This window comes from Cryptomeria japonica, chromosome 10, assembly GCF_030272615.1.
Source record: "Cryptomeria japonica chromosome 10, Sugi_1.0, whole genome shotgun sequence".
Classification (NCBI taxonomy): Eukaryota; Viridiplantae; Streptophyta; class Pinopsida; order Cupressales; family Cupressaceae; genus Cryptomeria; species Cryptomeria japonica.
Window position 1 is genome coordinate 228,377,102 of NC_081414.1, and position 14,075 is coordinate 228,391,176.

General features: G+C 31.8%; 1 protein-coding gene across 1 annotated transcript; it reads left to right on the forward strand.

Annotated features, from left to right (window-relative positions):
• Positions 1-6,728: 6,728 nt before the first annotated feature.
• On the forward strand, positions 6,729-10,462 carry LOC131077807 (uncharacterized protein At4g15970). Its single transcript, XM_058015369.2, has 3 exons — positions 6,729-7,362; positions 8,816-9,181; positions 9,699-10,462. The coding sequence occupies exons 1-3, from the start codon at positions 7,144-7,146 to the stop codon at positions 10,185-10,187; spliced, it is 1,074 nt and encodes a 357-aa protein (XP_057871352.2). The 5' UTR covers positions 6,729-7,143; the 3' UTR covers positions 10,188-10,462.
• Positions 10,463-14,075: the final 3,613 nt, after the last annotated feature.

The window sequence follows — 14,075 nt, forward strand, 5'->3', positions numbered from 1 at the left end:
ATCTCCTCCCTATGTTCATCAACTATATTGTGTTCTTCAACAGGTTCGTTTGCCCGTTCTACACATAATTTAAGCTCGTTTGTGTAAGGTTCTTGAATTAATCAGAGATTATTCAATTAGGATTAAGAATAGGGGTGAATTTGGCTTAAAGCTTTACATGTTAAAATTAGCCCATTCAATTTGGTTTATTAAATTTAATTACTTTCAGGACCCTATTGTTATAACTCTAATTAAATTACTTGTTTAGGTTTAAAGTTCAATTTGTTCTTAGGTTAGGATTAAAGTTCAATCTCTAATTTTGAGCACTAATTTAACACATAAAATAAAATTTTGATAAATTAGAAATTCCAATTTTGAAAATTAAAAGTACAAATATTTTGATGCATGCATACGATAACTTAGGTGACCTCATATTAAAATCAATATGACCACATTTGAAAAAACATTTCACAATTAATATACTTAACTACCCTTAAGACAGATATATTATGTGATATTAAAGGACCTATCACATGAAATTACTTGTACATGTAGATTAAATATTCAATATATATAATTTAGAACCTATAAATTATGACATAATAGGTCTTATTAATTTTATGACTTAATAGGTCTTATCTATTATAAATGAACTTAATTATATAGGAGAAAAATGCAATTACACAACAAGCAAGTTGATGGAATTTGAAATTTGCAAATACACATGTATTATCTCAAATTAATTATGCTTTCCAATTAAAACAAAATTATTTTTAATCCTATTATTTCCAATTAATTTAATTAAGATTTTTTAAATTAATTTTCATTAAAAATATTAGATAAAAAATATTGAGTTCTAATTAATTGATTCGTAATACATATTAAATTAAATAGAAATAAAATAAAAAATACATACTTGCATCATGATATCTTTGTCTTCTTTGTTCTCGATATCTTTCTTCCGTTTCGGGAGAATAATTCCTTGAAGTCTTATTTTGCCTTCTCTTCTTGTTCCCCATGCTTTTACAAAAAACCTTCGAATTATTGCCTTCAAAATAATTTTCAAATGTCTTCTCTCATCCAAAAATGCGAATTATTTTAATCATTTGTGTGATAAAAAATGAAAAAAATTATGGACATTTATATGACTCCACAAATGAAAAAAAAAACAAAAAATGCGTCGGCCAGAGTTCGAACGAAAGCCGACAGTTAAAAATTGTTGGGTTCGCTCGAACATGTCTGTTACAAAAATGTGCGTGCCAAAATCGAGCTCATTGGTTCGAGCAAATGGGGGTCGCTCGAACCCTTTTGGGTTCGAGCGAACCCAATTCGCTCGAACTGGTGTTCATTCGAACCTTCAAATTAAAGGTTTCTCCCAAAAAAATTCAGAGTTCTGAAGAATTAATGACTTTGGAGCTCTGGTTGAAAGCATGAATGAAATAATCTTGATAACCCAAAAATATTAGATGGTAGTACTCGAAGCAAGCTTTCCAACGAGTATAATTTTGTTATATTTTGAATTTATTATGTTCTTGTTTTTTTAATTTTATGGAAAATTGGTTTTTCACCGAACATGAACTTCTCTGTTCAACGCATTGGGAAAAATAAGAAACTAATTCAAAAAAATTCTAAAAAATATCTATGCCCCTGGTATTGATGTCTTCTTTCTAACAAAAAAAATAAATTGAATTTCGATTTATATAGAACAAGTTATGTGTTCAAACGTAAACCTATGTTTGAATTATGACTAGTCGGACTTCAAAACTTTATAAAATGAAAAATATTGAACATATCACTATAAAACCAAATGCAAGCCTTGGATATTGATGTTACAAACCAAAATTTGAAAGAATTGAGTTTTTATCATTTATAGAAAAAAAAGTTATGCATTTCGGGAGGCACATCATTCTTAAAAAATGTAGTTTGTTGTAAAAAACTACTTTTCGAGGGAGATGGAAAATTTGAAAAAAAATCCTTCAAAAAAATTTGAAAAAAATGTATATAGCATCTACAAACAAAATGCTAGAAATCACTAATTTACATCATCTTCAAATTTTTAATAGTTTAAAAGTTATAGTTCTCGTAAGTTGAAGATTATTTTAAAAATGTACATCTCAGTGTTAAAAGTGGCAAAAAAGTGGGAACCATTATTGTGAGTTCACCCTAATACATTATACACTAGCAAATTAATTATCAAAATATATATTTGAAATATTTTTTTTGTTATGATAAATAAACTAACAAACTAATTAAAATGGAGATAAGAGTAACATATATCTGTTGCTAAAGGAAATCTCATATTAGCAGATATTCGTTATTATCAGATACTTGATGCTAACAAATATTCAATATTATCTTATATCTATTTTTTCTAACAAAAACCTACACCCTTGGGATTTGCCTCAGGATTGTTTTGGGATTTGTCTTGGACGTGCCAAACCTAGAATGTCAACACAAAAAATGTGTTTAGAAATTTTCCTTGGTTTTCTAGACTTCACCCATGTGCTTGATGACTTTTTTTTACTCGAAATTGATGAAACAAAAAGGGTTTATTAAGGAAATTTTTAACTTTCCACTAGTATAAATTATGACTTGTTTTGAATTTAATAAATAATTATTATTGATTTTTCACAAACTTTATGACCAAAGTCTTGATTGACAAGATGATTGAAAAACCTCTATAACTTTCAAATGTTTTCATATTTTTCAAATTTGAAAGATGCACCAAATTCTATGGTTCACATACTATAGGATTAAAATAAAACATTTGAATCTTATAAAGTTTTGACCAAGTTATGGTGGTCATACATATGAAGTTTTATATTTTAAAAAGTTATAATAAAACATTCATAACTAATTAATCACTTAACAGTAAATTACAAAAGAATATGTATCACATCTGGGCATGTGTTTTCTACTTATATTTAAGTGGTATAAAAAAAATTATTTTTTTCTTGTACTTAGGTTGGTTAGACATGTACCTATTTTTTTAAATCTTTTTCCTCAAAAAATTAGTACTACTACATTGAAATTTTAAATTTTTACCAAATAGATTTAAATTTTTTTGAGAAAACAAATAGTATCTTAGAAACTAAATTCAATTTGCAAAATTTTGTTCTTATATATTTTTCAAATTATGTTAATAACCTATTAAAAATTTCTGAATTTTTATCGTCATTTAAGGGCCTTGTAACTTGCCCTACCATGATCTTGCACATACCCCTATCCCTAATTTAATTGAATCATAACCCTAATCCTAAATTTAATACTAATCCTAAATATAATTAAACCCTTATCACAATCAAACCCCAACCTTGACAATATCCCTAATCTAGTCCTAATTGAATCCTAACCATAACCCGATCTTACCATAATTTAAAAGTAACAATAAATAACCCTAAACTTAATTATAAACCTAGAATTAACCCCTAACTACAACTTGAACTCTAATATTTAACCATAATTGAACCCTAGCCTTAAACTTAACCCTAACCCTAATTGACCTCCAATCTTAGAATCTAACCCTATCCCTAATCTACCCCAAACCTTGATCCTAATTGAACTATAATAAAGGTAAATTAACCCTAACCCTAACCCTAACCCTAATGTAATTGAATCACAACCCTAATTGAACTCTAATTCTAACCCTAACTATAATTAATCTGTTACCATAATCAAACCCTAATAGTAATTGAACACTAAATATAATTAAGTATAACCTTAACCCTTAACCCTAATCCCTCTAATTGAATAAAAACCCTATCCTAACCATAAACTTAACCATAGAATTGAACCATACCTACAACATGAACCTTAATCTAACCCTAATTGAACCCTAAGCGTTATATGCACCTTAACCTTAATCCTAATTGAATTCTAGCCCAAACCCTAACCCTCATTGAACTTCAATCCTAATTTAACCCTAATTGTAATATAATTAAATCATAACCTTAATTCTAACTCTAATTGAACTCTAATACTAAACCTTAGCATAATCAAATCCTAACCTTGACAATATCCTTAATCTAGACCTAATTTAACCCTAACCCTAATTGAACCTTTATGCTAACATAACCATAACCCTAATTTTAAAATCAAGATTTATTATATAATCCTAACCCTCACACAACACTTTAACCTTTAACCCTAACCCTTATTGAATAATAACACTAACTCTAACCCAATTAAACCCTGGATAAATTGTAATACTAACCTTGTTTTTAATTCAACCCTAACACTAATTCTAATTGAACCACAACCCTTACCCCAAGCATTATCCTTGAATAGTAACACTAATTATCTTGTTAACCATAAACTTAATCTTACCATAATTGAAACCTTAGTGTAATCTAACCCTAAACTTAGCTCTATTCTTGGAATTAAGCCCTAACTATAACTTGAACCCTAATCTAACCTTAATTGAATTGTAATCCTAATTGAACCTTATCCCTAAACTTAACCCTAACCCCAGTTGAACTCTAATCCTAATTGAACTCTATTACTAATTTAACCCCAACCCTAATGTAATTAAATCATAGCCCTAACTGAACTCTTGCCCTAACTATAATTCAACCCTTATGATAACCTAACCCTGAAATTAACCCTAACCATAATTAAAAGCTATCTTGTACTTGAACCCTAAACCCAACCTAACCTTGACCTTATCTCTAATCTAAACCTAATTGAACCCAAACCGTAATCAAATATTTATACCAACATAACCCATAACCCTAATTAAACCTTAACCCTAACCTTGAAACCAAGATTTATTACAGAACCCTATCCCTAACACCATGCTTTATCCTTAAACCCTAACCCTTTTTGAAAATTATAACACTAACTCTACCCCTAATTAAACTGCAATTTAATTGTTATATTAACCCTAATCCTAATTGAACCCTATTCCTAACCCTAACACTAATTCTAATTGAACCTCAACCCTTACCCCAAGCATTATCCTAGAATAATAATCTTAATGGTAGTCTAACCTTAACCCTAAACCTAATTTTAGTATAATTGAAACTTAACCATAACCTAACCCTATACTGAACTCTAATCCTAAAATTAAACCCTAACTTTAATTTGAACCCCAATCTAACCATAGTTAAATGCTAACCATAATAAAACCATAACTATACCAAACCCTAATCATAATCAAACCCTAATCTAATCATAATTAAAACCTTGATTTAACCCTACATCCAACTTGAACCCTAATCTAACCATAATCAAACCCTAACCATAACTGAACCCTCTAATTGAACCCCATTTGAATCCCAACCTTGACCTAATGTTAACCCTAACTCTAATTGTGCTTGAACCATAATTAATTAAACTATAATATGAATTCTAACTATAATTTTACCCTATCCATAAATTAAACAATTAAAGTTGAGATAAAGCTAGAATTATAATATTATTATTAATACTATACTATTCTTTAAAATAAAATAATACGGCTGTCATAATCTATCACAATTAATACGATTATAGATATTGAAAATAATTATAATATAATAATATTATTATAGATTAATATAATTCTATTCAATAATACAATACCATATAAATATATATTGACTTCTTTAATGTCTTCTATGCCACAACAACTAGCTTATATATACTTAATTTTATAATATATATAAAATACATTGAAACATATCCTTCTATTATATATATTAAATATATATGAACTGATTTTTTTTTAAGTACAAAAATACAAACCAGCTACTTAAATCTCTAGCAATTCCTTAAGATTCAAGATAGAAATCCATCTGCATATAAACACACATTTTATAGCTCATAAAATTTAAACCAGTCTAAAAGCTAACTAATCTGGAGTCGTTTATTCTCCATATAAAACAACACCTCATTAAAATCACAAAGTTACAAATCATAAAGAATTTTTCTGCCTTCACAATGCTGTAAAAATCCAAAAAAATTCTGCGCAATATCTTTTAAACCTTCCAAACTTCTTTACTTTTCTCATATATATAATATATATATAAATGCCATGAAGTAACTTGTGCGTATGGAATATCTTAAACAGAATCCAAATAAACATGGAAAATTGTACTGTAAAAGAATTCCACTCATTTTTAAGATGACGAAAGATTGCAGAGAGTTTATGTACAACTTATTACTTTCATGCATTGAACAGAACAGACTGTTAAGAAAACAAATTGAGCAATACAAGAGAGATAAAAATAGTGATAAAGAAGTCCATGAAAAAATTGCAGAGAGCTTATGTACAACTTATTAGCTTGATGCATTGAACAGAACAGAACAGAACAGAACAGACCGTTACAATTTTATCATGTGCAGAGAAAGCGAAAGAAAACAAAATAGAGATAAAATTAGAAATCACACAAATTTTGCCTGTCGAAAACAGCAGGCAAGTGCGAAACACATGAACCTGTCTGCAATTCAAAGATACTCTGCTCATTTGTAAGTACATAATGATTGTAGCAATGCACAAAGTTCAAATAATTGGGTTTATTACAGAAAATTAAAATGATTAGGTCTGTTATCTTTTTTACTGTTTTTGGTATTTGGTAATATAAACAAATTAAAATGATTAGGTTTATTGTCTTTTAATTTATTTATTTTATTGCAGTTATGAGAAGAATAAAATGACAGAGTAAGGTCTGCTATCTTTTAAATTGTCTTTTACTATCATAGTAATATAAAAAATTATAAATATGATGGAACTTTTTGAAATAAATTACACCAAATATTGCAAATCAAAAGGCTAAAATCCCAAAACAGACCTCTAACTGTCAAATTGAATGCACAGTTTTGTTAACAAACTTCTGAATCGTAGCTAAAAACAGTTTTGGCGTCAAGAAAATAATTTCAAGAGTCGGCTGATGGCCATTAAAGCGAAGGCAGTCAGTCTATCCAACCTGAAATCACGGCATTTCGAGAAAATTTAGGCTGCACCCATTTTCGTAGAGGAAGCCCTAACAGCTTTTGACACCTTCAACTTCATTTCTGTTATAATTTATTCCTGTAATTAAAGACCAGCTGGCATTCTTCTTTTCTTTAAATTAGCTTTCTCTGGACATTTAAATCTTTACCCAATTGGAGGAGTGTTCGTTTTGTTTTTTCATCTGACTGGATCAGTCAGGAGCACCTGATGGATATGATTTGGTTGAGCCATTTATGAGGGACGATCCAGAAAATTTGAGAGAAACTAAAACATCTGCAATGTCTGATATTATGTGGAGATCAAGGAGCAGTGAGGTTATCTTACTGTGTGTTGCATTAATATCACTCGCTTGTGTCATTCTCTCCTACACGACAAAGCCAAATCAGCTGATTAAATGGCTTCCGGCGAAAAGCCTTTCTGTTGGAAATTCATCGACCAAATGTACCGACCTGGTATGAAAATTTTCACTGCAATTATTAGGTCTTCTTGTTAGGAACCCTTCAAATTTAAATCTTTCATGTAATTCTTGAATTTTGATGGAAGATTTCAAATTATCTACAAATTTGTTTTGCTTATCTGTATGAGAGAGCAAATTTTTATTAATTTGGTATACATTTTTGAATCATGAAGATGTTGTGAATTTGCTTGTGAAAAATTTATATCTTACAGAGGAAAGTAAAGAGACATCTTTGGAAGGTTTTCATAAAATTGAAACGAGTCACATTTTGGCTGCCATTTATAACTTTGTTGAGAGGAATATCAAATATGCAATTGAATTTAATCTGTTTGATGTTACTGTACATAAACAAAGATGTAATGTTTTAGAGTTATGGCTTCCAAAATTTTACATTATAAGTGGTTAAACATTAGTTGGACCCTGTATTAGTTGATTTAATTTAGGCCCAGAAAGGGTGCTGAAGCTATTCTTCTGTTAAACCTGTGGTTCAACTGAAATTTTGTATGAAGTTTTTTTGTGGTGTCACAGAGCTGCTTTTTCAATTTTGCTGTAGGGTTTTTCATATGTTTCCAAAAATTTATTTATTTCCTTCAGATACCATGCAAAGTAACTAGTATTAGGGTGGCATTTATCAGTCCCTGCATCCCCCAAACAATAAGTTTTAAACTTTCAAAGTTCAGGATAAGAAGGGGAGCCTGTTGGATTTTTCATCCTCAGTTCCAAACTGAGAAGAAAAAGAAACTTTGAAGGTCTAGTTAGGGTGTCACTTCAGATTTTTCTTTATTCCAAGTCATTTAAAGTTTTTGTTTGGAAACAGGCATACAATGTGCAGTCATTTTCAAGGCCAACTTAGACTTGTTCCATGGGGCCTTAGCTTTCTTTAATTCTGTTTGCAAAGTAAGACATTATTCTAACATTTGGTGATCAGTCATTATCAAAAAGAAATTGAAAGGAAAAGAAGTTCAATAAATTTGTTCAATAAAAGCAATGTATTTAAAATTTGAAGCAAATAAAAAATAAATATACAGTATATAATATTTTATTCAGAAATTTTGTTCTTATGAAAAATTCAGTAAAATAATTTTTTATTCTTATATACAAATTCAACTCAATAATTTTTTATTCTTATATACAAATTCAACTCTTCACAATATAATAATAAAAAATTTATTATTAACAAACTATACAAAATTATTTGTTTATCTTCCCCTGTTATTATTTGTTTATCTTCCCCTGTTAATTGCATGTGTTGTTTATACAAGTTTAAACCTATTTTCTAAAATCATGGCTATTCTTTTCTCTTAATAAAGTTAAGAGAAGAAAAAAGTTAAGATTTGAGGCTAAATATGAAGCAATTTAAATGGTCTTCTTGATAGCTGAAACATACATTAAGCTGAATTTTAGGTTGATGCAACTCTGAAATACAAATGATTGTCACTGTTATGCAGATCAAAGAACCTCCACAGCTGGATACAATTTTGCAAAGGGCTGACATGGGTAATAAGACAGTGATAATAACCACATTGAATCAGGCTTGGGCAACACCAAATTCCATGATAGATCTTTTCTTGGAGACCTTTCACACTGGGGAAGAAACTAGCAGGTTGTTGAATCATCTGGTTATAGTTGCTCTGGATCAGAAGGCTTATAATCGGTGCATATCCATCCATCCTCACTGCTTCATCCTCAAGACTGAGGGTATTGACTTTTCCGGGGAGAAGCTTTTTATGACTGATGATTACTTGAAGATGATGTGGAGAAGAATTGATTTCCTCAGAACTGTGCTTGAAATGGGATATAGCTTCATTTTCACGGTATGCTAGCCCCTATCCCTTTTTCTTCTTCTCTTATTCTCATTTGTCTTTAATGAATTTTAATGATACTGCACTTTCATAAATGAACAAGGATTTGGACATCAATGGAAAAAAGAGCTGACTGTTTTATACTATGCATACACCCATCCACAGCTGAGTTGGTAAGAGATTCAAAACAAAAAAGGAAGTTATGAATTGACACAAAATGGAGGTCATGGGCTTAACTTGTGATCATTCCTTTTACTATAATGACACCTTACTGTTACAGACGGGCAATTTTTTTTCTTTCAAGGTTGACATGAATTTTTCAAATTGATTGTTTATTAAATCAATTGTATAAATTTTTTAATTCAACATTTTTGGTCACATTCAATTGTTTATTAAGAATAACAGTTTCTTACAACTGATTTTTGTTTTTCAATAACTGCATTTGTGGTTTCCATGTAATACAATTTTTTAAATTCAATCTTCACTACCCATCTTTCATGAGTATTGATATGGATCACTGTGTTTACAGGATGCAGATATAATGTGGTTGAGAAATCCTTTCGACCATTTTAAAACAGATGCAGATTTCCAAATTGCTTGTGATCGTTATAATGGCAAGCCCACAGATTTGAAGAACACTGCAAATGGAGGATTCAACTATGTAAGATCTAATAATCGGACAATACAATTCTATAGATATTGGTACTCCTCACATGAGTTTTATCCAGGAAAGCACGACCAAGATGTGCTAAATTCTATCAAGCACAATAAGGAGATCAGGAGAATAGGATTGTCAATGAGATTCTTGGATACAAGATATTTTGGCGGCTTTTGTGAACCACGCAAGGATTTTACGAAGATTTGCACCATGCATGCCAACTGTTGTATTGGATTGAGCAACAAGCTTCATGATTTAAGAATAATGCTCGCAGATTGGAGAAATTTTCAGTCTTTGACTGTTCAAGAGAGATTGGCCCAAAAACCATTGTGGAGAACTCCAATGCAATGCAAGATTTAATGCAACAGTGAAATCGATTCCATGAAGAGAAAATGAGTATTTTAGAATGCTTGTAAGATAGACTTTTCTCTTGTATTTTTTTCCTTTTATTATGGTGTTTTTTAATATGACTAGGAACGTTTAGGAAAGGCAAGGCGTTGTATATCTTGTATGTAAAATGTTATGTATTTCATAACTGAATAACTTTTTTTTGTTAGGAGATGTTATATATGATACGTGTATTTAATGTGGGTGTTTAATTGTGGTAGTATTAGTACATAATCAATTTTTATTCATTTGAAGAATGTATGTAATGCTTTTAGTTGATTAATTATTATTCTTTAGTTCTCACATGAGTGTGGAAAATATATATGTATTTTTTATGAATAGGTCTTCTCTATTAAGTATAAATATTAAAGTATATATTCACAAAAAAAGGTCGAGGGATACAGTCAAAAAGCAAGCAAAGTAGAGGCTACTGAGGGAGGAGGATTTGGATCATCTTTTTTGCCCCATACATCAGCGGGGTCAGGAGTCGGGTCCGACATGGATCACCCATCTTCAAGGTCTTTGTCTTCTTCTCCTGAGTCGGGTCCGACATGGATCACCCATCTTCAAGGTCTTTGTCTTCTTCTCCTTCGTCTTGCCTGAGAGGCACCAAACGAGTAAACTTGGAGGTGGTGGCAGTAGGCCACCCAGAGCCATCACTAGCAGGAGCAAAAGTCACAGGAGCAGCAGAAGGTCACCCCGAGGCAAAGCCATGATGCGGAGGAGAAGTCGAGTGGCACCTCCACGCTTCGTCTCTCCCACCGGAGGATTGGCGAGGAGCCCGGGACCGCGGGGTTGAGAGCGTCAGATGGAGGAACTGTGGCCACGACGGCAACCACGAGGCAGAGTGCGGTTGGCAGAGATAGAATCCAGTGGCACTTTGACAACCGCACAAGGGGCGTTGCCCTAGTGCTAAAGGAGCTCCTGTAAGTGGCCCACCTCAAGAGCCACTTTGTCAGCTTGTACTTGAATTTGCATTAATACATTATTACAAATGCAAGCTTTAGCATAAAGCGAGACATTAATATCCAAAGAGTTGTGACTAAAAAGAACTGCATTGAACTATCTTTCCAAAGTGTAAATAGGATCTCCATTCTGAAAGCATGCCATATTTGGGAAAACTGGAAGGGGATTCTAGGCGAAACACCCAAAAGAGCCATATGCCATGAAAAGGGCTCAGGACGAAAACGCTAAAAGAAATCATGGATCCAACTCTAGTACTATTGAGCTCTTCTACAGAACCAAAAAATGTGCATAAAAGTTTCCGGGTGACCACAAAAAGGGCACCGGGGATCAGGAACCCCCAAATGCTTAAGTCTGGAACCCAAAGGCAGCCCTTGAAAAAGCACACACCAAGCAAAGTGTGCAATCTTGGGTTCAGTGGTGGCAGACCAGACAACAAAAAACCCGAGTCTCCAGGATGAGAGGACTACAAATGCCACCGCTTGTTGAGAATATAGACCATAGGCAAATGAACACCTAAATATATATGTATTTTAGTTTTTATGAAATAACACAAATTAAAGAGTTAAGGATTATAAATAAATCCTTAAAAAAGTAGGCAATATGTGAGCATGCTCAAAAGTTAGACTAAAAAATCTTGTAAGTAAAAACAAACATGTGGCCTCAAAAAGGGAAATTATTAGAGTTGATAATTAAAACTCATAGAGCCCCTAACAAATCTTGGAGTAAAACAAACATGTGGTCCCAAAAAGGGAAATTATTAGAGTTGATAATTAAAACTCATAGATCCCAATAATCACCTACTATGAACATGCAATTAAATTTTCAATCAAACAAATTTAACTACAAAACCCTCTACCTCCTAAACAAATCAAATCACCAATGAAGTCCGTGATTGAAAAATATTTTGCATTTTGTGGTAAAATGATGGAAATGGACAAAGATTGTATTTATAGATCTCTAGATGAAAATGAAAACTTAAGTTATCTTGACTGAAAATAGCAAATGTCTTGTTTAAGGATATGAAAAGATAACGATAGATGTATTTATTTTAAATGATAATTGAATATGCACACAAAATTTTTATTTGGATAAACTAAGTTAACTTAAGAAAGAGTAGGAAAATTCCAAATGGAAGAAGAGTTAACTATAAAAGGAGGAGGCTCGTGTGGTCCCTTTTCTTTGTTTTTGGCTTTGGGGTCTCTCTATTCTTGGGACCATGCTTGTCTGTTTTGGGGCCTTATGGTTGAGGGTTTTTGTTGTTCAGCCCTTGTTCCTTCTTTGTTTGTTTCCTGTGGAGTGAGAGTTGTCTCTCTTTGTGTTGGGGCTTTTCTTTGTGGCCTTGGTCTGGGTTGGCTCCTTGTGCTATTTTCTTCCTCTTCTGCTAGTCCTTTAGAGGTGGTGGTGTTCCCTATGGAGGTGGTGATATGTCGTGTGGGAGAGGTTGGAATTTGTGCAGTGGTGGTTGGTCTCTACCTTGTCTGCTCATCTTTGGGGTTGGCTTGGGTGTGGTCTCTCCTTTTTGTGGATTCTTCCTTTTTTGATCTTATTGAGGTGGGATCCTCTTCTATTGAGGTGGAGAGGATCTCTTCATGAGAGGTGGAGTTAAGTTTCTTGGAGGCTTTTGCTGCTTGGTGCAAGAGGTTTTTGGGTTTCATGGTTAAACCCTTTGTGGAAAGATTTTGGGTGCCTTGCCAAAACCCATGTTTTAGGTTATGGGAGCCTTGCAAAAGCCTTATCTCTTTAGGTTATGAGAGCCTTGCAAATCCCATGGTTAAGGTTTTGGGAGCCTAGAAAAACCCTTTTTCTATGTATATATGAGGTCTCTTGTTCGATGGCTCCAGCCTTGTTGGTGTTTCAGCCAAATCTTTGATTATTTTCTAGTGGTGGGTCATTGGTTGGCCGTGGGTTCTGGATCCTTGTAAAATCCTAGGTCCCCTCAAAACTTGTTTTACCTTATCAAAAACTATAAAAGGAGGAATGGATAAATGGAAAAAAGATTTAATTAAATAATTAATGTGCATGAGGAAATGATAGATAAAATAATAAAATAATTAAGAATTAATCAATTAATTTAGAAGAAAGAGGGAAAATTTGTATTTAAATAATACAGAGGAATGATATTAGATTAAAATTTAATAATTAAAAATTATAAGAAAGATTGATGAAACATGATCAAGAAATGTGTTAGCCATTTTTTGGTACAAGAAAAATACATATCACAAAATAAGATCAAGTAAGAATGATTACAATAAATAATTAATATTTATACAAAGGAGATAGAAACCCAAGATCCAAACCTTAGGTGAGGATGAAAGTAGCTTGAGACAAGTGTTCTCATCCTATGCAATAAGACAACAAGTGCTATTTTTAAATCAACCTAATAAAAGAAAAACACTCCTAAGTTTAGTTTAAGTGCAATAAAGTAAGAAGGGACCTAATTAAAGATGACTAGGTGATTATCTTAATTACTCCAACTTCACTCCTTAAGATTAACTTAGGGTGAAGCTTGATGAATGCAAATATGAATGCATAATTCTTGAATACAAGTAATTTGGTGGGTTTTGTAAACCACACAAGGATTTCACTAATATTTGCACCATGCATGCCAATTGTTGTATTGGATTGAACACAAAGCTTCATGATTTAAGAATGATGCTCACAGATTGGAGAAATTTTCAATCTTTGACCATTCCAGAGAGATTTTTGCAAAAGCCATTATATAAAATGCAAGTTGTAACACAATATTGCAATCGATTACATGAAGATATAAAATGAGTATTTTAGAATGCTTATAATATAAAGTTTTATGTTGCAGTTTTTCTTTTTATTATGGTATTTTATATTACTAGGAATGTGTTGGGAACTGTTGTACATCTTGTATGTTAAAATGTTTTG

What these genes read in the sequence shown, in the direction of transcription:
- LOC131077807 (XM_058015369.2), top strand. Translation starts at nt 7,144, where the DNA reads ATGAGGGACGATCCAGAAAATTTGAGAGAAACTAAAACATCTGCAATG. An exon ending in CGACCAAATGTACCGACCTG is followed by an intron (nt 7,363 to 8,815) that starts GTATGAAAATTT and finishes ACTGTTATGCAG; the next exon opens with ATCAAAGAACCTCCACAGCT. An exon ending in GATATAGCTTCATTTTCACG is followed by an intron (nt 9,182 to 9,698) that starts GTATGCTAGCCC and finishes CTGTGTTTACAG; the next exon opens with GATGCAGATATAATGTGGTT.